Raw genomic sequence first — 25,089 nt, 5'->3', positions numbered from 1 at the left:
TTCCTTGCTCTCCTTGAGCACGCTGCTGCACTGTCCAAACAGATACTGGGATATTGGAAGTAGGAGTCCCTCTGGAGACCTAGGTCTGTTGCAATAAAATTTTGTGACAAATGTTTTCTGGAGTAAACGGACGTCATCCTTCTCTTGATCCCAGCACTTCCCAGCATGGGATGTCAGTGGAATATTTTCTACTCTGGTGATAGATAATGCCAATGAAATTGTATTGGGTAAGGACTGCAGGGTCTGGTGCATAGTATAAACTCAACAAACCTCTACAGGAGCATGCCCTGTAATCCACTAGAGATGTTTGGGAAGGCCTGCTTGGCACAAAAAGGAATTGTTGAAAAAGCCTTTTTCTTGTGCAGTGAGTCCTTGGAATTTAAATGTGTTACCTCATCACCTTCCAAAATGGCCAAAGCACACATATGGGAAAGTGTCTTCTTTTTTAAAAAAGATTGAAGTTTCTTTATCAGGTGATGGGAGGAATTTTTAATTGCATGCATTTGTGATATATGCAAATAAGATGCATCTGAATAAATAAAGCAGTTAAATGCTTAGTTTAGTGTTAAAGCTATTACTTTAAGGGTAATATGTAAATTTTTAAAGCTAGCTGTATTTGTAATGGTTAGGATTTTTCAAAGGCATCTCTGCAATTTGGCGACCATGTTTTAAAGTTCCATAAAAAAATCTCAGCCTTCATTTAGTAGCGTGACTTATAGTAACTTCCAAAGTGGTGCATGTGTTTCCTTCCCTGCTAGCAGCCAAGGAAACATTCACCACCAAGCCTAAACTTTGGAAGTCCTTGCTGCTGCTATGTGCCCTGTAACGCAGTTCACGTGGATGGACAGAGCCATCGCCATCTCCATCTCCACTGATGTTGATGCACCAGCTGCAATAATATTTCAAGTCAATCCCTGATTAGTTAGGGGAAGGTCAGCTATTTCTGACTGGCCTCACCCAGACAGAGAAACAGAATGAAGCTCTGCCATCAGTGTCCTAAAATAGAAGGCCCTTTTCATCTGTCAGGCTTGAGTCAGCCACATGGAACACAAATTAGGAGACACAAATCGACTCACAGGGCGTTGGGAAACACAGGCAGAACGTCAAGCGAAGAGAAACTTCTTGAGATATGAGCTGTATACTCCAAACAGCTTTTTAGTCACTGTTCCAAACATTTTATTTGTTTTACTGCTTCTTCTTAAGTAATTAAAAAAAGTACTTGCTTTCTTTTTTCTTTTGAAGATAACTTTGATAATGAAACTGAGTGTGGGGATATTTTTTGGAGGCTTCTTTGCAGCTCTGGGGGTTTTGCTTTTTCTGGTGGCATTTGGAACTGATTATTGGCTTCTTGCTACGGAAATAGGAAGGTGTTCAAAAGCACCTGAAGATGCTGGGGTTAGTATGGACATTTTTGTTTATAATGAGAATTATATTTGTAGGTTTCTTGAATGTGTTTATTTTGTAAGAATTTACTTCTGTATGAACTTTTGAATATGCTCATTTTGACCTTCTGGAGGCTTACAAGCCTGCTTCAAAACCTCTTGTAACCAATTGTAATCAACTCTAAAATGAATTTGTCTTTTGTGATACTACTTTTGCAATATGACATTCTTTCAAAGGAATTATAACTATTTAGATATGTTATAGCTAACCTATATTCAGACAGGCTGTGTTTCATTGCGATGGTGGTGTTTTTTACCTCAACATCTAATTTCGGTTGAACTTGATTCTTTCAGCCACTTAAAAATTGTATGATAATGGCTTCTTCCCCCCCCCCCGCCCCAGGGAGAGAAGGCCACTTTCCATCATGAAGGTTTCTTCTGGAGGTGCTGGTTTAGTGGAAATGTAGGAGAGAATAATGCCAGCATGTGGAATTTCTGGTACAGTAAGTAACTTTTTCCTTTTACATTATCTACAGTAGTTTGTTCTCAAAATTGTTGGGTTTTTTTTCCTTCTTATGAATCACCAGATTTCATATGGCTTTTCTGGTGATCAACTACCCTAAAATAAATTCTTGACAAATATTTTTGTAATCTGTACTAAAAGAAACCCTGGGACAAAATCATATATATTTAACTATCAGCTTATGCTGTGAGTGTTATGGCTGTCCTGTTAACCTGTTAACCATTTTTATCAGGACAGTTTCTTGCAATTTATTGTTAAACAGACTGTTTATTTCTGTAACGTAGGGAAAAAGAGCTCAATGGTTAGGATGGTCCATGAATTTTTGCTTGGAGAGTTTCTCCAACTATTTCTACGAGTGGGTTAAGGAGGGCATGGGCAATTCCACTGTGAAAATGGTGTAGGACACATCATCTCCAGAGGAATCCCTCTGCTAAATTCACAGATGACCCTTTGCTTTCTTTCACTACATGCCAGGATTTTGGAAGATCAGATAGTATTTTGCAACCATAATTTCCCATGAAGAAGAGGTCAAGCAAAACTTATTTTCCTGTCTTTGACTGTACCTCTGAGGTACAAAGCTTCCTCTTCTTATTGCAAGATTTCCACAATCCTTGTGAGAAGCAGGTGCCATCATACCAATTTGACTTCAATAACCTTTATTTTGCTAAATATATTGCTTCGTCTTAGGTGGCAAATGTAATATTCACTGTAGTTAATTTCCCCTTGTTATTTATCTGGAGAATTCTGCTGTCAGAAATCTGAAATTTAAATGTGGTTTAAGCTATAGTCAGCCTTTATCTTTTGCAAGGAAGAAGGTGATGTTTTTATAAGCATTCAATATAAAAAGTGAAATAATCCTTCTCTGGGGATGTTGATTCCATAGACTAAATTCATATTTGTTGAGACTAAACTTTCTGAAGATGCTTGATGCTTTTCATTGTTCTTTCACAAGAGAAAAAGTAATTTCCTGGGTTGTTTTTCCTTTTTGTTTTTTTTTTTTTTTTGTGGGACCTGCAATAATGAGATGGACATAATTAACCCTTAAAAAAGAAAGGTACCTATGCATATAAAAGCATACGTATGCATTGCATATAAATTACAGTGTGCCTTCAGCAAGGCTGCTTTACTGTTCTCATAGTACAATTCTGTGTTGCCCTTTAAGGAATATCCTTGGCTGGATAACAAGGCTGGTATCTCTTACCAAACCAAATCCACTGTAAGCTATTGCCTGGGAAAGAACCTGGAATCTTGACCTATGAAACTGAGTTTGCCCATTTGAAGAACAAGCTTAAAGTATTTTATTGTTAAGGCAGTAAAATATTAATCTTTAGCTTTCTTTCACTTTTAGCTAACCAGTCACCTTCTAAGAATTGTACACATGCTTACCTGTCACCATTTCCTCTTCTCCGAGATGAACACAACTCAACCTCCTATGACTCTGCAATCAGTAAGTATTTTTTGGCTGCAAATGGATACAATGCCTATAGTTTCAAGAAAACAATTTGGACACTTCAGTATAAAACAGCCTTATCGCTCCACACAGTTTAATTAATAGAGTTTTGGTGTTTCATACTTCTCATAATTTCACAACATGCATATTTAAGCCACTATTTAGCAAAGCGCTTAAATGAATGCTTAGCTTTCAGCATGATGGCAGAATGGAAGTAATTTCTAAAAAAAGAGACATTTCCTTTTTAGTGCTTTTTTCTCCGACATAAAAAGTATCTTCTTTGGGCTGAATGCATTAAACAAGTACTTCTTCTCATGTGTTCCAGTAAAACTGTTTTTTTGTTAAATAAATAACCACATGTGGAAATATATTGCATTTTTACTTTATGAGGAAGAAGGAGAGGGGCCTCGATCCTGTCTAAGTTTATTCAACTAACTCAGATATACTGCACCAAGTGCTGGATGTGCCAGCTTCTCTCCATTGACACTACAGGGAGCTGAGGCACTGAAATTACTCTGAACAGTGTGTGCCATACATGAATAATGTAGCTTAAGACTGTAGCAATGGGCAGTTTTGTTTTGTGAACTACGCTCTTTTTAAATATATATATATATACTCTATAATAGTTCAAAATACTTACTGTGTTAAACTGAGATACTAACACCGAGAAACTCTAGTGCTGTAACAGAAATACATATATATATATATATGGAAGATATACAGTAATTGAAAACCTTATGTTTGAATAATGCCTGGAAAGCTCTGTTTTTACAGCTTTTAAAAACTACTTTAAAATATTGGTCACATTTCATCAGATCAAAGGCGTTATGCAAACATATTTGAAGTAAATCACTTCTGATACCTATTTCATATGACTTTTTAAATAACCCGTGATGTGTGGATGCTGCATGTCTCTGAGCTCACTGACTCAGTGACTTAAGTGATCCCTTCCTGTCCTCAAGCTGTAATTATGCCTTTGCTAACTTTGAAGTGTCTTCAGAATCCAATTTTTATGCTGCAGACATGAAAAAGAAAATAAGTTGGACTGATAATGGTTCTGTTAATCTTTAGAAATTATGAACTGTTTGTCCAAGGAGAATTCAGACCTCACCATTCAGAGATCTAATCTGTAACTTCACAGCACATCTAGAACGGTTCATCTTTCCATTTGAAAGTGACAGAGTCATCAGTTCCTAGTAATCTAGATGGAGTTTGTATTCCACCATTCACTCATACATTCACAAAGGATCCTCAAATTATATTGCATGATTACACAGAAGTGGACAAACAAAGAATAAGGAAAGGAGACGGAATATCATCAAAAGTTTAATTAATTTTAGTTAATGTTTGCCAAAAGAACCACTGCTCAAATATAATTTTCCTATCTATATTTCATATTAGGAGATTAAAAATAGACAGAACTGTACTATAGATGCTGGCCCAGGTAGAGTATATTCAGAGCCATTCCTGCTATATAAATAGATACAGTGGGATTGCCTTCAAGCTCATTAAAACTGAAGAGGGTTTTTTTTGTGCCTCCAGTTCATTTTCAGCATCCAAGCTGAGTTATTTACTAGAGCAGGTATGCTTGTTCAAGAATCTTTCACAACTTTTTATGAAGAAGGTTATGTCATCATCTCTTCTGTTCAAAACTTGTTTCTCCTTTAGTCTAGTTTGATAGTCCTGCCCATGATATTTGGCAAACAAGTTTTTAAAACCTCGCTGCAACTGCAGTTGCTAAATTAAGAAATGCTAGAAGGTTATCCTCTTCTTCTTGACTCACAGTGGAGGAAATGCTTCTCTGTAAAAGCCAGTGGCAAAAGCCCTTGGTTTGATTTCATGAAGAACAAGATTTCATCAACTATTTGTATATCCAGTTGGCTGCATCTAATACCTTGCATCAGCTAAACATAGAACAAAAGGGCACTACCAAAAGATTGAAGTTATTGTCCTTTTTTTTGGTTCTGCTACTGTTTCTTGATACATTTTCATGACTCATAGCGTTCTTAACATATTCACTTTTGGGGATAAAAAACAGAAATCTCCCACACAGGTTTATCACTGTATTTTTAATGAGTCCCTCCAGTCCTATTTTCATTAGGAGTGGATAAGAAGAAGTATTCTGTCATCTGAAAAATACTTAGTTTGCTCTTTCATAGCTGAATAAAAAGCTTTAAATTTCATTAGAAAAATCAAACATGTATGTACAACACATTTTTTGAGAAATTTCTAACTTTCTGTTAACAGAACTGTTAGTTCCTAAGCAAGCAAAGGCACGTGACTTCTTTTACAGACTGTTTGGCTTAAGAGACTTTGGGACCTTATCAGAGGAACCTGGATTTAACTGCAGCCCCTAGTGGAAACGCAAGTGTGGTTTGTTGGTGGAGTGCCGTGTTACCATCGAGTTAGAAGGGTTCAGGCAAAGATAAGTTTCCTGAGGAACATAAAATCTCTGACGATTTTTGAGTGCAGTGTCTGGACCAAGTTCTCTGTTGACATAACTCCTTTGGCTTTACTATGAGTAGGAATTTGGCTTAGAGCTGTTCTGGGCTGGAATTCAAAAAAGGTTCAATCTATCCCCTCTTAGCTTATTTGCATCTTTTTGTATGTTGGTTTTACAATGTTTGTGTGATAGTTCCCAAAAGACTCAAAACACTGAGGACCTTGAAGTTTAGTGTTATAGTACACCTTACAAAGCTTTAGACCAAAAGCTTGGTTCATCCTGCTGTACAAACCTAGACTATGAGCTCTTGGTGTCAAGAATTATAGCCTTAGTTGGAAACGTAAAGACAGAAAAGCCTACAGTGATGTTTATATCAGAGATCTGAATGCATATTTTAATGTCTCAGATTTCTTTTCATCACTACTGTCAGATGCATGATCAGCTTCGAAGGGTTAGATAGCACTGCTTTGAAATTGCAGCTTGCTGTATCTTTTAATCATCACAGTTATAATGGTTTTGTTCATTCACTGGTTTTGTTAAATACCTTGGGGGAGTGGGGACGACTTCACCTACCTGCAGCGTAAGGTGTGGTCCACAGCCGTGCTAACCATCATTTATGGTTAATGCGCTTAAAGAAATTTGTAGGCCATGTCATTTATCTTAACCTGAAACAGGCATCTAAATGAACTCAGGGGAAGCCTAACTCTAGTGACTTTCTGTGATGGTACAGTGGTTTATAGTGACAGCTATTATAGTGTGCAGCTCTTAAGTAGACTTAGACAGCACCTCATTGTGTTGCCAGCAGATTCATTTATATGATGATTCACAAACATATGTGCAACAAACTACAACCTAGGAATAAAAAAAAAGAAATTAGCCCATACAATGAAAGTGCCAGAGTAGTGACATCTACATTCTAAAATAAACATACATTTGTATAATCATAATCTGATTGGTTATCCCGTCAGGCTATTTTGAAAACATAATAGTATAGTACTTAAATAATAATTCATTACTAGCTAGATTAATGCACAGTATTGTGTCATTAGATTACTTAACACTGACATTCAGGGACTATCACACTTTTATAAAACTCTTTTACTATAGGACAATACTAGGCCTGTTTTTGAAAAATATACAAAGTCCTTACTCTTACAAATAGTCCCGTTGGCTATAGTGAGATTATTCCTGAGAAAAAGAAGTGCAAAATCTAGCACTTAGTCAAGTCATTAATTTCATTTTTGAGTTTTTTTTTTTTCAACTTTATTTGGAAATAAACAATAGTTCCTTAACTGTTGTAAATTGCCCCAGCGCCTTCTGAAGCTAAATTGGAAGCCATTTAATGGGGCTGCACTGACACATTAGTTTAATACTCTGATTTGTAGCTGCTAATACTTTTTTTCCTGACTATTAGTATCTTATTTTGTCCAATACTGGGCATATTGCCAGCATTTGAAGTAGTGCCTAATATAATGTAGAATATACAATGTTTATAGGACTGAAGTGAAATTCTCGTTCAGCAACTGTTAAATCTAAAATGGTGTGATCAAATTTATTGGCAGGTTTGTTACTGGGTTGAAATTAACCTAAAGTAATCTAGAAAATATCAGCAATGAAATCTGAAAATAAAAATTGTAGAGTGAAATGTTAGCAGTAGCCGATTTCTAAGGCAAAAAAATGCTGTTATGTAATACAGTCACATAATTGCCCACGAGAGATTGTAATACAGTACATTTAGTAAGGGAGAACTCCCCAGCCACCAAGCAGTGATAAAGCAAGAAGTATTTAAAAAAGCAATGTATTCATACTGTGAATATTGTATTTGTTTTACTGTTAAGGTTATTTAAAAAAAAAAAGATTATTACTACTAAGGGATAGTAAAGGGTACTGAGTGAAACTGAGAAAAGTCTTGCAAGGTTTGCTGTGTTGCCAGGTGTGTCTCCTGCGCTGCTGCTGAGATCTGTGATCTCATTTACAGTTGTTTATCTGCAAAGATACTCCTGATTTACAGCAGTTCAGGCACTTCACCTTTCACTGTATTTTATATTGTGGGTGGCAATACTCTTGTCAAAAGCATTTTGATATCTCTTACATTAAATAGAGAGGTAAAAAAGACATATTCTAAAATACAATCCACAGTCAAATCACAGGAAAGATTCACTGTAGGATGTGAACATGTGGGTGAAAATTCAAGGCAACTTTTCCAAGACATTTTGCCTATCCTTAGTAATGTTTATGCAGCACTGTACTCACATATGCTTCAAAAAGTTTTTCAGCTTTGTAGTGCTTGATAATTCATATTGATATTAAATTGAATATTAAGTGGCTGGGGAATAGAAAATGTATGGGCCAATGGCTGAGATTTTAAAACACTTGCAGTCAGCAAGGGCAATAAAATACGTGGTATGGTTTCATGAGGTTGATGTTAACATCTCTGACAGTAGATGGGTGTCCCATTGTGTCATTAGCTAACCTGTTCCTGAATAACCCATTACGGAGCTTCAGAGGTGTGCATGGCTAGTACACAAGTGTGTGTTGTAGGTGACACAGCTGTGTAACTTTGTCAAATATATTATTGCTTCTTTTTCATATCATGCACCAGTAACATCTTAAAATATAAATCTGTGGCTTCAGTTTATAATCAATGCTGAGATCTACTATACTAGAAAAGGTGGCTTTTGATAATTTTCAGCTATTTCTCCAAAATTTGGTCCCTTACTCAAAACCAGATACTTCTTCTAGCTTTCAAATGATGCAGAAGTCTCCAGAGGGACCTAAATTAGGATCTTTAGGGAGAAAAGCAAGTAGCAAGGGAAAACTAGAGGTCATGCAATTTTGGAGGAATATACTGCAGCTATAATGTTCCCATAGTATACAGGCCGAATGGTGCAGAGCTCAAAGACAAGCATACCGTGTGTACTCCTGTTTTCCTCTAAGTACTGTTTTATTTTTAGGCCTGCCTGTCACTGCCAAGGCAAATGTTGTACCTGACAAAGGGGCAGTTTACCAAGACAAGTTACAGAACCTTCTGTTTAGCGCTCTTGCAACACAGAGTAATGGTGTCTAAGATTAACACTGCAGATAGGTTTACCTCGGACTCTGCAGTAGTGCTTGTACTTTATTTCCTCTATTGGAGGAAATACTTGGAATAATGCATGTATTTGAGGTAGCTAACTCAAACATATCTGTGAAGTACCTTGCAGAGGCAAGGGTACTCCTTGTCATCTGGACCAGAACACGGGCTATCTTATGAACTGCCTCAGTGACACTTGAAATGGTGCAAACTTCTGTTAACACTTTGTGTACGTACACCGAACCGTTATTTCTTGAAACAGGCTGCTTGGATCACAGTGTCAGCCCTTTTCATGGGATATAAAGAAGCATAATTCAAAGCAGCATCTTCTGTTGCATTTAAGTGTCACGGTTCACCTCAATCTCAGAGCAGCAAGTCTTTGACTTGAAGAGTAAGTTCATTCTTAGGAAGGCTTAATTTCAACCAGCTCTTTTGTGTTCATCTATAGATGCCAGCTAAACTAAATGACAGCAGTAGGGCTGCGTTGTAATTTTGAATGATTAGCCCTGTAGGAACTAATCTTGCCCATCTAGGCAGAGAAGATGGGAAATGTGGTCTGAGCAAAAATGGTCTGAGTATGAAATAAGTGAAGACCTCTTTGCAGAAAAATGGATGCTTTTTAACTCCCTTACTAAAGAAAAAGTCTAAATGCTCTTTGGTTGTTTCCTCAGACCTGTGCCACAAATGATCCAAATGACTTACTGTCTCGCAAATTAGAGGGGGTAGTCTTTTGCTTGAAAAGTCACAGATTTGGGAGCATTGCAGACTTTTTACCTGTCAACTATACTCTATTTTCTAATTGATGTTTAATGACAGAGTTAGCTGGATAAACAAGTATTAGGATCATCAGAATTTATCCATGATTATCTAGAGTAAATAATTATGTCTAGAGAAATAGAATGGAAGCTTATTTCAGGTGATAGCTAGGTCAAATCAGTATTTCACACATAATGCATAAAATAGTTGTGCTGTTGGAGTAGAGAAACAGCTTTTCTCTTGTATAGTTACAGAGAGGTTTAAACAAATTTTCATCAGTTACATTTGTACTGCTTTTGTGTTCTGTTTCCAGGAATATTTGAACAAATCAAGCTTTTTTGGTAAAATTTCACTAAAAGCAGACTTCAAAGCTTCCTGTATGAAGAGCAGATAATGAAATTGGGTACCGATTTTGTAATGCTGGAGAATCTTGTGTCCTCATCCGTTCAGAAAATAGAAACAGTGCTGTATGACTTAGGTGACTGACCATAATGATATCGAAGAAAGCTTTTTCAAGGTCCATTTTGGCCAATGTGTCCTATTACGTAGCATGACTTTCAAGTACCTTGGGCCATCCATGTAAAAGAGTTGGGTGGTTATAGACTGATTTAGCGGTATTAGGTTTTAAATGAGGAAGTAATGTCCCATAGACTTGGGGACTGCGATGAAGCTTAGAAAAGTAGCCCCATGAGTAAAATAATATGAAATTGCTTCAGAGACCCAAGACTGAAAGACATGAGAGATTTACCTTTCTAGGTCTCCATTCACTGTCCATTTGCATTAAGTGAATCATTTAACTATGTGTTTAACTTTAAACAGGTGCCTAAATTCTGTAAGAGGTAGAGTACTTAAAGCAGAACACACACTTAACTGCTTTGCTGAGCCACAGCCTTATTTCTTACCTACTATTTCCATATTTTTTTGTTTATGTGGAAAGAAGACTTGTATTGGATATGAACCAAAACACAATTTTAACCCTTCTGCCAGCTACTTTCGGACACATTCATCATTCCTATGCCCAAATCTGCTGTTCAGTGTGGCGGAAAATGATGTCTCTGAATGTTTGCCTGGATTAAAAAGGATGTTATTTAGAAAGTGTGGCTAATGTGATGTGGTGAACGTGATCTAGCTAATACATTTACAAGGCTGATAGAAGCAAGATGGTGTATACTTTAACATGAGTTAAGCTGGTCAAGTTAAAAAATATGGATTTTTGGAACACATTAGTGGGAAGCATGAGCTGATAATGTCTAGTGCACCTTCAGATTTCAAATGAAAGCAAACCAGAATTATTCCAGAATAGCTGGCTCTAACAAGCTGTATGAATTTGAAACTTTCAGGATATGAACCAGTATAATAGTTGCTTGGTTGTGTTTTGCCATAACAGTAAGTAGGTGCTGTCAAATGATAAGTGGCAGTTTCTTTTGTGACTCACTTTTCCTGACTTGCCAGCTGGCTTATATGCTTTCCCTCAGTTGGGTGGAAATGTTTTTCACTGACTGAATTGCCAGTGCTTCAAGATTTTCAGATCTGACGATGGAGATCTTTGCAACTCATAATTTTACTAATGGGTTGTGTTAATGTACCAATTTTTAAATTCATGGGAGAAATTTATGTCACTCTTGTAGCATTTGTAAAATGATGACTTTGTTAAATGGATGTGCAATTAACCAGCTAAAAAATAATTGTTAGAAAGACTCTTTTGGCCAGAGTATGTCACAAAACTCTCGGCTCATTTATCACCAGCTGCATCCATTAATTCAGCACTGCTTGGCACTGTCTAACAGGGGCTTCTGAAATATCACATTTTACATTTAATAAAAAACAAAGAGCTTTAGAGCAAGAATAGGCTGGTTTAAAATACCTAACCGTTTTTCAGAAACCTGGTTTACATTTTTTTAATTTCTCCCCCCTCCTGCTTTAGATTTCCGTCTATTGAATATGACTATATGTAAGGAGAATTATCCAGTTGTAAATTGTAGAGCACTCACAGATTGCTATTGGTGATATGGTCCGAGCACTACGAATGTCAAGATGTTGCAGCTCTCTGCTTCTCCCAGACAATTTTGGTAAAACAATTGTATCCTGTCAGTCCAAGCATTTATCCCAAAGAGTCATTGCTACAGCTTTGGTGTACCATTTTCTAAAGAGCATAAATTTGGTCAAGTTTTTTTCCATAATCATCAGATAAGGACTGGCGTTCAAACCTAATTTTATCCACATGATATATAATGTATATGCACAATAGAATGAATGTTTCATTTGTTAATAAGGCAAGTGAAAATAGAAGGGGAAAAGAAAAAATCTTTGTTAGCCAAGTATGTCACTTGTTTAAGTTCTAAAAAGTGTTGTATTCTTTTTTTCCTTCTTCCCTTTCTCCAGTTTATCGAGGTTTCTGGACAGTTCTTATGCTCCTGGGAGTGCTCACTATTGTGATGGCTAGTTTCTTCATCATCTGTGCAGCTCCTTTTGCCAGCCACATTCTGTACAAAGCAGGAGGAGGCTTTTTCATCATTGCTGGTGGGTATACTGTTTGCTCAGTCAATTAAAGAATAGAAAGGATCAAGTATTTCTTCCATTTTCCTTGACCAAAAATTATATTAATCATGCTTAAAAGAAAGAAAAAACATATGCTTCTATCCTTTGGCTTGTGGAGTGCCTGCCTTGGACGCAATTCTTTCCACAGTTATTTAGTCATGAAGCTATTCTAAAAGCTACTTTTGGATTAAGATTAAAAAAATCCAGGACAAATCATGGAATTACACTGCAATTTCAATCTACTTTTAGCAGGAAAAAGAATGCATATTTAGGGATGCTGCCTTATAGGATTCTCAAGGGCTTTAGCTAAGGAGAGAGGTTTTTTTATCAGTGACAGAAAAGATGATTACGGTGGGCTCTAAAGAAGTTGGAAGACAGAGCACATTCACATGACCAATATAGGAGAAATGTTTTGGATGTGATTGGAGTACACAAAATAGTTGTCACATATGAGTAAGTGGGAGCTCTAAACCTCTGTGAATGAAAGATAACAATTGAATTACCTCCTTCCTCATAACCCACACATAGTATGGAGGATGCACCCTCCCAGGATTCAGCTGATACCGGCAGCTCTGTGGGATGCTGTTCGGTTAACCTTGAAAAGTCTGGGGAGATGTCACACTGGTGTGTAAGATACAGTTGTGTAGGATGTAAATGATAGTATGTGCTCAATCACTGTTCTCCTTTGTATAAAGCCTGGTGAGAGGCAGCCCTGTGAGAGCTTTATTGTGTTACAGGGTAGAGCTGCTCATGTCAGGACCAAAAGGCCTGGGCTCTCTTTCTGCTTCTATTACTGACCTGCTGACCTTGCTTACCCACTTCACCTTGCAGCTCTTCATACGCAGCTAGTGATCATTATTCCTTTTTAAAGGACCCACAGTGAAGTGTGGGAAGTATTTGATAATATTTTTGCTGAAAAAAACTCTGGCATGCTTGCATTTGATCCCTTGAGAATTACTCCTCCACACTTTTTTAAAAGACATACAAAAAATATTCATAGTCTGATGGAAATCCTAAGATATTTCAATGCTTTTTTGTCACTAATTTGCAGGGTAAAAGCCCATGTAAGTCCTGCTCTTTTTCTGCATTTGTAATCTGTAAAAAACCTCAGCTGTCATTAGAAAGTAGCAGAGGCTGTTAGAGAGGAAAAGGGCCCTTGAAAGACACCAGGAACCGATGGGCAGAGGTGCAAAGCGACGTGTGTGTTCTCCACTCTGGGTCAGTTCATCTGCCCTCATTTAGGCGGGGGAAAGTTAGATCCCCAAGTCTGCGCTAGTCTCCCTTGGCTTCCCTAGGAGGCCTGCAAGAGGCAATAACATTCATTGGCAGGAAAAACAGTAGGTATGTAAGAAGTTCCTCCAGCTAGGGATTCATTTCATCCTGAAAGAGGAGCCTAACAACTGGATCAGATGAATGCGCTATGGAGGAACCCTACACCTCTCTTTCCTTTACTGAGGGAATCTAGAGAGACTATTTTTTTAGGTGTGTGAAGTTAAGTGAGCTTTATTATCCCAGTGTGTGACCTTGGGCCTGTCTCTTTGCCCCTCTCACCCTTTGTCCCTATAGAGCAGATGTTCTTCAAGGGAAATCCTGACTTTTTACTCTCTCTATAGGTAGTGTCTTTCAACTTCGGGACTGTTGTCAATCAGGACTTCAGAGAAGAGCTGTGTTATTTTTACTGTTACCAGTGTTGTTGTTGAAAAGCAAAGATATTTAGCAAAATCCTGCTATGATTTGCCAAAAGATAGTGGTGGCAGCAGAATACAGGACCCTGGAGCCATTCAGCTGGCACAAGACGTTTTGGCTTGGGTAGAGGGGCACGGTTCCTGACCAAGCTCGTCTGCATCTACTCCCAGTCCCACCAGTAGGGCAGGGCTGCTTGGGGAAAGTACTTACTGTAAATATCATTATCCTATCCAACACTTCAGATCGCCCACAAAAACATTAAAAAAAGTTTGTTGCTCTCCACTCTTCTCACAAGTACTCCTGTAGCCAAAGTGAGGGTTTAATTATATCATGAATTAAAATCATGCTGGTGGGAGTGACCATCCTGACATAAGAAGAGCTTATAAATACTTTGCATTGTCAGTAGTTAAAGCTATGTCCTGTGGAATGTCTTGGGCAACAACTCAGTTTCTTGTGGTGTTACTGATCAATGGCCCGTCGTGTTAAATGGAGAGTAGAAGGGATTCTCAGACCCAAAGGTATGACAGCATGAAATTGCTATCTCTCTTTCTCTCCCAATAGGAATTCCTCACAATAGTTAATACCTCAAATCCGGGATGACTTGGGGGCAGAGCAAGATAAGGTAGAACCTGATGCAGAAGAGGAGTGTTTTAGCCTGCCTCTAGAAGGCCGGGTGGTGTGCTCTACTGTGTTCCCTGCTGCCCTGACCCCTTCCTCTATCCATCTCCTTCAGGACTATAGATCCTGTTCGTTTACTGCCTCCCAAAGGAAAACAGGGCATGGAAGGGGAGAGTGATGAGAAATGGTGCATATTTACCACTCATACCAACATGTGATCAGGATGCAGCCAGGATTTGCATCTATTTAAATACAGACCTAATGGGAAAACGAAAAGATGTAATGATGTGACTTAGATCATAGGTGAAGTTAGAATTCTTGTAAGACAGAAACCAGCATATTGATTAGAAGGAAAAAAGGAATGATATACATTGTTTTGAAAAGGCCTGGATGCTGCTTACAAAGTTCAAGTAGCTTTTATACTGGAGAGAATAGTAGGCTTTTGAGAAAGAAGTTAGACAAGGTGGTTGTTGTGTGGACGTTTGGAAGAAGATAGGAAGATCAGTCTTTTTCCTACTTACATATCTTTAAAGGAAAATGTTAGACGAAGCAATTTTAATACCTGTTATTGGACTGAAGTATCTGTATCCTTTTGCAACCTTAACTGACAAATTAGGTAGCAGATAAAAGCTCTGCCTCAGCTGAAGAGAACAGCTTGTAGCATGGTCTGCTGTGCCATCTTAGGGTTCAGAAAGCAGCTGAAGATATTATTGGGAATGGGATTCATGCCAGCTGTTCAGCCATCTGAAAGCTAAGTGTTTTGTATGAACCAACTGCTTAAACTTCTATTGTCAATAGTAAGAAACACATTCTCAGAGGGACACTTCACCTTATCTGTGCTAAGGCAGATAGATTTGCCTTTTGGAGCGACCTATGGAAGAAGCCTAAATCTAACTTCAAAGTTAGATCAGGCAGCTCAGAGCCTTATCCAGTCAAGTTTTTACAATCTCCAATAATTTATGTTCCACTGCATCTTTGGGCACTTGTCCCAGTTTGACCAACGTAATCGTGAAAAATGTTGTTTTTTTCCTTGTATCCACCTGAAATTGTCCTTGCTGCAGCTTGTGACCATTGTTTCTCATCCTTTCAGTGTGCAGGTCTCTGAAGAGTCTATCCCCATCTTCTCTATAACTCCATTTAGAAAGATGAAGACTGTTTTCTTCTCTAGACTAAAACTCCCCAGCTCACTCAGCCTCTCCTTGTCCTCCATCCCCCTAACCATCTTGGTGGTCATCACCTCAGTTTCTCAGTATCTCTCTTTCACCAGGGGACCTCAAACTGGACACAGTTTTCCAGATATGATGTCACAAGTGCTGAGTAAAGAGAAATAATAGTATTTTCAAACCTAATGACTGTGTTCTTGCTAATGCAGCTCTGTATGTGGTTGACTTTCATTTCTGCGAGATCTGCCTGAATTCTTGCACACTGAGAGGGACCATTCTTGTGCTTTAAGGATGTTGCCTGTGAGGAACAACCAGTGCTTCTGGGCCCCTTTGCCCTTCAAGGCATCCTTTGTCCTTCAGGGCAGCCTCCCTTGGGATCCTGCCTACCAGTTCCCTGAACAGGCTGAAGTCTGTTCTCCTGAAGTTCTGGGTCTTTAATCTCCTACTCACCTTCCATATTCCTCCTAGGATATGAAACTTTGCCATTTCGAGGCCATTATAACTACAGCTAACACCATCTATCATACTCCTGACCAGTTTTTCCTTATTTGTGAGTAGCAGGTCCAGCACAGCATTTCCATTAGTTGGTCTGTTCCACACCTGTTTCAAAGTTATCCTTGATGCAGTCTAGCTACCTACCTCCTGAATTGCTTGCTCTTTGCAATGTTGCCCTTCTAGAATACATCGGGGTGGCTGAGTCCCTCATGAGAACCAGAAGTCATAACTATTTTTCCAGTCCACTTCCTCTTCTTGATTGGGTGGTCTGTAGCAGAAGCCTACCACGACCACACCCTTTTTGTCCACCTTGTTGATCTTACCCCATAAGCTCCTGTTACTTAGAAGATCTCTGTCCATTCAAGATATTTCTTTGTGCAGACTGCAGCCATCCCACCCCACCTTAACTGCCTGTTTTTAAAGAGTCTGTATCCATCCAGCAAAGCATTTCAATCAAGCAAGCTGTCTCACCATGTCTGCAGCTGCAGTGGCATCATCCATCATCCAGTGACTGCATGAACTTGAATTCCTCCTGTGTTATTCCAACACTGAGTTCATTTATGTACATGCATTGGAGATGGGCTTTCAGTTGTGCTGCTTTCTCAGTGGAAGTGTACAAGCCTCCCTCATTGCTCTGTCCCATGCATATGCTCTCCATTCCCTTCCCCCTGCTTATCTGGAGGCTTTGATGTCCATCTGCCGATGGTCCTTGCTTGCATCTCTTCTCACAAGGTGACTGAGCTTGTTGCTCTTTCCCCACCTTGTCTGATGGATCTTGCCTCTCCCCAGCAGTCCTCTTATCTCAAACAGGGTCCCGTGGTCACAGAAGCCAAAGCCCTGCTTGTGCTTGCGACACTAGCTACAAAGCTAGGAGCTGATGCACAGTGTATACCGACTTCTGTAGAGTTTTTATCCTTTGGGCAGCAGGTTTGAGACCATCATCACCTGGGCTCCATGCCCTTACCCCTTACCCTCACAGCCCTGTAATTACCCACTCAAGGACTCAAGGTCTCTCTGCTAGCATCACTGGTGCTCATGTGGATGAACTGCAAAGGGTCTGCAAGGGCCAAAGGAACCTCAGAAGCCTCTCCACAGTGTCTCATATCTGGGGCCCAGAATAGCAGCAACCCTACCCACAGAGCAATTCTGATGTCTGATCTGTGGCAGAGCCACACGCCTGCCTTTTCTTCATCCTGATCTTTAAGAAAGGCTTCCCACTTCTCTTATTGAGTGGTGCAGCTGAACTACCACAAATGGAGAGGCACACACAATTACTAGTATTGGTGGCAGCTTATTGACTAGCAGATTTCCCTATTAAGCTTTGTAACCACATTGACTACCTGAGGCTGCACGTGAAAGTACAGATGCTACACCTGTGGGGAAAAAGTGCGTATCAGTTCAACGATACCACAGTCAGTGACTTGAGCGCTGTCTTTGCAGCCTCACCTCCATGTCTACAATATCAGAGGATGGACCAAGAGCGGCTACAGTAGTGCAACCTGTAAGAAGCCTTATAGTTGCTTCATAGGAAAAGAAGGGAAAGCTGCCATAAAATAATCGCTTAGAGCAGCCTTCGATAAAGTCCATAATTACCTTGGGCCGGTTCCTGCCTGAGTGGTGGTGAAAACTGTCGTCTTGTACTGGTGTCAAACAAGCAAGCCCCCAGGATGTGCACAGAGCATTACAGGATCACACCCTTGTGAAGAAGCAAGATTAGAAGTACGACTTCTGCTTCCTGCCAAAAGAGTGAAAAAAAGCTGATATTTTAATTCTAGCTCCTAGATGAGGACAAAAATCTGTCTTCAGAGATATGTGCCAACTCCCATGACTCTTAAGTGGGATCCTATGCACGTACTTCAAAGTGGAATGTCAACCATACTTTTAAAATAAAGGTCACAAGAGGCCAAGGTAGGTGGTAGAATCTGTAAGAAGGACAAGGACAGAAAAATGCAATTGAAAAAAAAAATATATACACACACATACAAGTTTTCCTCATGTGAGATGAAGAGTTCTAAACTTCTAGGCACAAGTAAAAAGCTCACATCATTCTTTCCAGCACCTGTTGTCTTCGTGTCTGCATAGTAAAAGATTCATGCCATAAACAGCCATTCACCATTGACAAGTGAAAGGCATTTCTACGTGGGAAGAATAAGTACTAAAGGCCAGCAAACTGCTTCTTGAATTCATAGACATTTCTAAAGGTTCTGTATTCTTTCTCCTCTGCAATATGCACAAGTATTTGTTTGAAAGAAATTCAAAAGAATAAATGCAAAAGACAGAAAAGAGTGACCTCAGAGAAGTCCACGTCTTATCACACTGCACAGAGCTGTGTATCAAACATGTGTGTTCTTGAAAAAAATGCAAAATGTAAAAAAAGAAAGAAAAAGGAGGAGGAGGGAAGTATTTATTTGTCTTAATCTCTCTCAGACATATTTCATGTTCTAGGAATAATTTCCCCCATCATTCCCGATTCATGCAACTGCTGTTTTATTTTATATTCACTAAAAGGCAAGGGCAAACGGACACCCGCACACTATGCAAAAGGTCTAAATGCCGAAAATGTAGAAATACATCATAGCACACATTGTTCCTAAAAATATTTTCTTCATGAAATTGTGGAGTTTTTTTTCAATCTTAGTAATTTTGCCTTGGAGCTTGGCTATGAGAGTTCATGACATTCACAATAGATAGTCAGTGCAAGACTGCAGGAACAGTTTTCCCAGAATAAACATATATTCAGTAAACTCCTGTCTAAGTGCTTAACTCCCATGAAATCATAACTCTGAAAATTAGACAAAAGAAGCACTAAGGAATGAAATGCTGTTGGAGGCAACAGGACACGGTCAGTTTTTACTTAGCCTGATTCTACTGTTCAAGACATTTCGTGAACACACTAAGCAATATACCTACTAATTAGCCTCCATTAGCAGATAGTGAGAACCCTTAAATACTCCTTTAGTGCCTTAATTAACTAAGAGGGTTTACATATTCTCCCTTTCTTTTTCTTCTCTTTTAAAGAAGGACATTTATCTCTGCTTGACATACATTTCTTCAGCAAATTTCCATACCCAACAATTTGCCACACACAGGTATTAACAGCTTGCTGTGAAATCACCCGATGGATTTTAGCTTCCCTGAAGTTGGTTTACCACTGGCAGCACTGGCTTGCTATTTTGCACCTACATGGTGTCGGCTCTAGTTTAACCACCTAGAAGGTGTTGCTTCAGACTGCCCGAAGAGCAAGAGGTGCCCATTTTGAGATTAAAGCACCTCTGACGGAGTCTTGTTTTAATGGCAGATGCTTCTGACTAACTGGGCTACTTAGCTTTGTATCTGGCCACGGTGGCAGAGGTCATTCCAGATGTGCAAGGCCCGGTTATACTTACCTGCTGCTATAGTAAGGGAATATGCATCACTACTTTTTGTAGTTATTATTGTTTTGGACTAAGTTCGCCCCGATGTAGAGACTAAATAGAAGACTACAGACATTTGAAAATGCACAGGCACAGCCATCTGAAGAGGTAAATTCCAATGTTCATATGGATTTTGCCATATTATTAATGTATCTTTCCAAATCTTTGGGCTATAGCTTTTTTTTTGGTTGAAGTTTTGAAACCTTGAACAAACTCCATGTCTCTAATAACTCCATTTATGAATTTGGCCCTGAATCTTTTTACTTTTTACATCAAAAGTTACTAGCTCTGTTTGGTTCTAATTTTCCTATGTTGCCTACATTATCTGTTATCATTAGTTGTTCTGTTATAGGAATCTTCTGCTCAATTTGACTTACATTTGGAGAGTCTTCAATTTAATTTCTCATTCTTTATGTCTGGCCCTAAGGTGATCCTTCTCTCTGATTGTTTCACCAGTCTTATGTTTAATACAAGTGCAGTACTAAATTCCATCAAAATTGAGTTTTACTTAGGTAAAATACTTTCAAAATTGAATTTATGCATTTTAGAGTTGAGTGTTGTTTTTTTCCAAACTTTGTTAGGAATTTGAGCCCTAGCAAAAAATGTAATCCTGGAAGTGTATTTCATAGGCAGGAAATGTGTCTGCCTCCTTCTTTATTTAGTTTTTCTGCTTTCTTTCAGCCTCATAAAAATCGCAGATCCTTTGGGATTTTCAGTCACATTTTGATTATGCCTCAGGTTAACTACTTCAGATCACTTTTTGGTGGGCTTCAAAAGGTAGCGTTCACAAGCATTGAGTTGTGAGCTCTCACCTGTTAGATGTTCGGGATGTCCAGAATGTAAAGCTATTACATTTTGGCCATAAAGCACCAACAAGAATGTCACCAGATCACCAATTTAAACTGCTGCAGCTAACATGTCTGATTTTGCCTGAAGCAAATGAGGGAGTGATGGCAAGGGTTGCTCCCTGGTAAGTGGTTAGGAAGGGCAGGGAAAGGAGGTGGTGAGGCAGCATCTCAGGGTGGGGATGGGGAAAGGTAACCATGAAAGGTTACCAGGACAGGTGGGTCTGGAAGCAAATGCTTGTCCATGGGTGCTTACAAAGTGCATTTGTGGGTTTTGCCACAAGTGTCACATTTGTTCAAGGTTGCATTGCAAGTATTTAGGAGGATGGGGAAGAGACCACAAATACCTTTGACTTATACTCTGGGGCTCTACAGCCTGTAGACTCAAGTTTGGCAATAAGTGTTCCCGGGAGTATGCACTGGCTTGTGGTTTTAATGAGGCACCTAAACATCCTGGGATAAAAACATGATGGGGTGGTGTCCCCCAAATATTTTAATGTTGGAATAGATAGTCCTGCTGCTGTAGCTGTGCTGTGACAGCTGGAGCTCAGGGAGCAAGTGGGTACAGGCTGGAGCATGCAAAAAATTCAGACTTGTGCCCTCAGTTTTCCAGCAAGTCTTCTGCTGGAGCATCTGTGCTGCAGGCTTGCATTTCTCAAGTGTCCACATTCCTCTAAAGTGAAATGAAATATTAGGAATGCAACTGATACTTTGGAAAGCACTTTCTGCTTATATCTCCTTCTGGTGTATAGTAACAAAGAGATTAACAAAGTTTGTAAGGACATGTGCTTCTATTACTATCATGTGTAAACAATCCAAAGGCCTTTCAGAGGAGTGGTTGGGAAAAGGCTGTGAATTATGTTGTGGATTAATTCCAGGAAACCGTTGGATCCAATCTGAGGTTTATACTAATAGCCTGCTTCATAGCTATTATTTCATTTTTGTTGGGCTTTGCTCCTATACCAAGAACTTCTTTTCTAATGTGGAGGATTTTGAATTAAATACATCTGAATTTGTCTGTAAAATATTTGAGTAGAATACTCTGAAGGTAGTATGTTCCAAACAAAGCCCTTTTCATAAGAAAAAAGACGCTAATGTAGAGAGGTGAAGATGATAGAATGATTTCCCCCCCCTTTCCCCTTTTCATATCTCATCCAAAAGACTGTGATAGAAACAATGTCAGAGTTTGAGAAGCAAAAGTAGATTTTTTTTTCCAGGTCGTTCTGTCCCATCCCTGCTCCTTCCCCCTCCCTTGGCTCCTGAATGAAAAACAGTAAATACCTGCCTGAATTTTGTCCCTAAACACACCTGTGTTTCAGTCTGCCTGCCAAAACCAGATATATTCTTTGTCATAGGAGTATGCCTTTCAGTGCAAATCAGAAGCAAGATGGAGATAGTGCTTGTTAGAGGAAGCCAAAGGCAAAAAATATCCAGTGGTGGCTGACTGTGCCTTGCAGACGGGGCCTCAAGCATTGATGGGTTTCTAGGTATTACAGTAAATGCACCCAGCATTTGTCTCACACTATGTTGTTAAAAGCTGGTGTTTCTTTTCCAGGTGTCTTGTTTTCGCTGGTAGTCGTGATGTATGTCATCTGGGTCCAGGCGATGGCTGATCTAGAAAACTACACAAACATGAAAAAAATGGATTGCCCAGACTTTGCTGTTTATGTACGTTATGGCTGGTCTTTTATGCTGGCTCCTATAGGAGTATTTTTTGCTTTATTAGCAGGAATGCTGTTCTTGTTGGTCGGGCGTGCCATTTATTTACACTCAGACTAGTCGTACACTGCTGAAGGGAATACAGGAATCCTAGTGAAAGTTCACGACAATTGTAAGCTGGAACACAATTTTATACATTATTACCATTATGACAATCCTAAGTGTGCAGGCAGACTTCTGGAAGTTCTTCTGTTACTTGTTTAAGGGTAAAGGACACAAAACTCAATACAGGAAGAAACTACCTTTAGTCCCAACCAGTTGTTTTTCATTCTTCAGAAAGTACACATGTGGTTCTCCATATTGTACTATCAGCAGCATTTGTGCAGTTTTGCAAACAGAGGAAGGCAAAAATTTTCTGCAACCAAAAGCCCAACATGAAGTGGGCCAAATCAACATTTTATACATTTGTCTTTTAACATTTACTTTGTGCTTCTGCTTGTGGAGAATGGTACAAAGTAGAGGAGAAAACAAACATTCAAACACAGTAATTCAATCTACCTCCTCTCCTGTTTTCCACTACTTGCCTTAACTTTAATACAAGCAAACATGTCTGCACTTTATAAAAATAGAATGCAGTTGTTCATGCAGCATCCATGGGAAGAGGACGAGAGAGAAGACAATTGCTATGAACAGCGACCTGGTGCTAGTCCGTACAATTAAAAGCTTAACTGCTTCTGTTACATGTTTCTCTTTTCTGTATGCATTTGAAAGCTGTATACTGCTGTATTCTGAAATCCATGTTTGTTGCATGATTCTATAAGCCAAAATGCCGTAGTTAAATCACTAGCTGAAGTTATGCCAAAATTGTACTTTGATTTATAGCATTAATATTTTAATCAAGTTTTAACCCTTTTATTTTTGAATGGAATAATTGGCTCCTCCAACAAACATTTTCCTGGTTGTGTAAAATGATTTTTTTTATTAAAAAAGGTTTATTATGAAGACAATATCTAGGACATGAAAATGTATGTTTTATGTAGCCTTCATTTTCCCAAATATTAAAAGTCTGCATTATAGACCAAATCCAACTTGCCTACTAGTCATCCCAGGGAAAGCAATGAGGCTAGCTAAGACAGCAGGGGAGATGGATTTGGTTTTGTATTGTAGGAGTGGCTGCTTCTCTGTGTATGTGTGTGCGTGTGCCCATATGTTTGGAAGATGGGGTGAGGAGGGGACTGTATGCATGGTATGGAGAAGATGGGGTGGAGTTTTAACAATGGGGAAACTTTGTCTGGCATTGGGCCCAAGTTGAAATTAAATCCATCTGAGAGTGTGTTGGTTTTCACTTTGTAACTCAGTGCAGAATAGTTTGGAACTGCTGGGGAAAAGTAAAGGCTGCATGTTGGTTTCTTCTTGTTCATAATGCTTAATTCCACAGCTGTTATGAATACTGAAAGCATCACTAAAAGGCAGAAAAGGAGTGCCCACCTAGAAGATGTGGTGAGCCAGATTGGATGTTGCTTCCATTTCGGGAGCTTTTGTGATTGGAAGCTTTCCAGCTTCCCTGCTACTTATTTATTTTTCCATCATCAAGGTTAGCTTTATACATTATAGAACAGGAAGACAACAAGGGTGGGGGGTAGGGGAGCTGGGACTATGAGGTTTGGAATAATTACCAAATCACAAAAATATTTTTATTGGCAGCTAACATGGTGTTTTTAATTACTGTGTCAGAGAGTATGATGGGTGAATTTTAATATTCATAAGCATATATATGAACTCCATATAAATGATAGCCATCCGGAGAACATTAGGGTTACACCATAATGTCCTTGGTTAGTCAGGAAATGCTGAAATTAACCTTGCCCCTTGTGCACATGGTATTATATTCCTGCCCTTAATTACACAATCACATACTGTTTCTCAAATAATACAATCTGTTGGTATTTACCCCCTTTACAGTCTAGGATACTCACTGGTAATTGTGGAGGTAAATTCAATAATCAAGAGTTATTTGACTAGGTACCCCCCAAACCCTGTCTGCTTCTCTGCAGGGGAGAGTCCTTCTCCACAAGAGCTTAAAGGGGGCAATATGCTTGAGCCACTTTCTTGCAACTTTTAGAAGCTGGAGGAATTGAGAGGTGCCTCAGAGCTGGACTTCTTCCAGCAAACCTAACCATGTGCGCAGCAGCAACTAATAAACTCTGCAAGGAATGAGCCAAAGGCTCCCGTGGAGCCTTTAATTCAGCCCATGTGCATCTTCAGAACTCTCTCCATTATGCAGCTAAATTAGTTACACTCTTGTGTGTGAGGCGGCCTCTCTTGAAGGCAACCCTTTGGGTCGGCCTGTGGATGTAATGGCCGTTGAAGATCCAAGGTATTTCTGAAGGGTTTCCTTAGAAACTTCAGGAAGCGCTTCTGGCGTCAGTAGAAATTGCTTGAGTACTCATAAATTCTTCATTCAAACTCATACTTTTGGCAATAGTCTGTAGCTCTATCAATTTGCTTTAATTGGATACCACCTTCTTCTCATAATGGCAGAACTGAGAGTCAGGTTCCTTCTGAAATGCTGGGTACAGGTTGCTTGCTCCTTCCAAAATATGTATGTAGGTAAGCCCATGATGTGTAGTAAGTAGCTGCTGCAGACCAGGGAATGGTGTTGAGGGTGGTGGGGAGGCATTTCTGTATGGATATTACCTAAAAGCACAGTCTAACTCTTGTTCTTCTGATTTCATTAACGAACTACATGCAAGGGAATGGGTTTGTAAGAACTCAGGGAAGACAGGCCAGCTAAGGAGACTCGCTCCATAGCATTCCTCCAGATACGCTTTTGTCTAGAAAATCCTTGGCAGCGATGCAGGGATTTTCATGATTAGAGCTGAGTAAAAGATTGTAAAGGGGATTAAATACTGTAATCAAAATATTCTGTGAAATTCGTCGAAGAACTGTGTTCCTCACAAATCTATAGGGTTCTGGGTTGCTTTTTTTTTTTTAGTTGCCTGGCTGGCTTAATAGCTTGTGGTCATATTGGAATAAAAGAGATTT

General features: G+C 39.2%; 1 protein-coding gene across 3 annotated transcripts; it reads left to right on the top strand.

Moving 5' to 3' along the window:
* Positions 1-1,235: 1,235 nt before the first annotated feature.
* Positions 1,236-23,117, top strand: TMEM182 (transmembrane protein 182). Of its 3 annotated transcripts, none has more exons than XM_050912032.1 (5): positions 1,236-1,389; positions 1,786-1,885; positions 3,254-3,352; positions 12,010-12,147; positions 21,941-23,117. In XM_050912032.1, exons 1-5 carry the CDS (start codon positions 1,255-1,257, stop codon positions 22,162-22,164), a joined length of 696 nt encoding a protein of 231 aa, XP_050767989.1. In that variant the 5' UTR covers positions 1,236-1,254; the 3' UTR covers positions 22,165-23,117. The 3 variants fall into 3 exon arrangements, with proteins under 3 accessions (XP_050767989.1, XP_050767997.1, XP_050767984.1); XM_050912040.1 differs by having other exon boundaries at positions 1,236-1,395; positions 1,795-1,885; XM_050912027.1 differs by having other exon boundaries at positions 1,236-1,395.
* The last annotated feature ends 1,972 nt before the right edge of the window (positions 23,118-25,089 follow it).

The sequence above is a fragment of the Gymnogyps californianus genome, chromosome 1 (genome assembly GCF_018139145.2).
Source record: "Gymnogyps californianus isolate 813 chromosome 1, ASM1813914v2, whole genome shotgun sequence".
NCBI lineage: Eukaryota > Metazoa > Chordata > Aves > Accipitriformes > Cathartidae > Gymnogyps > Gymnogyps californianus.
Note: the sequence above shows the minus strand (reverse complement) of the source record. Positions and strands in the feature narration are given on the sequence as shown.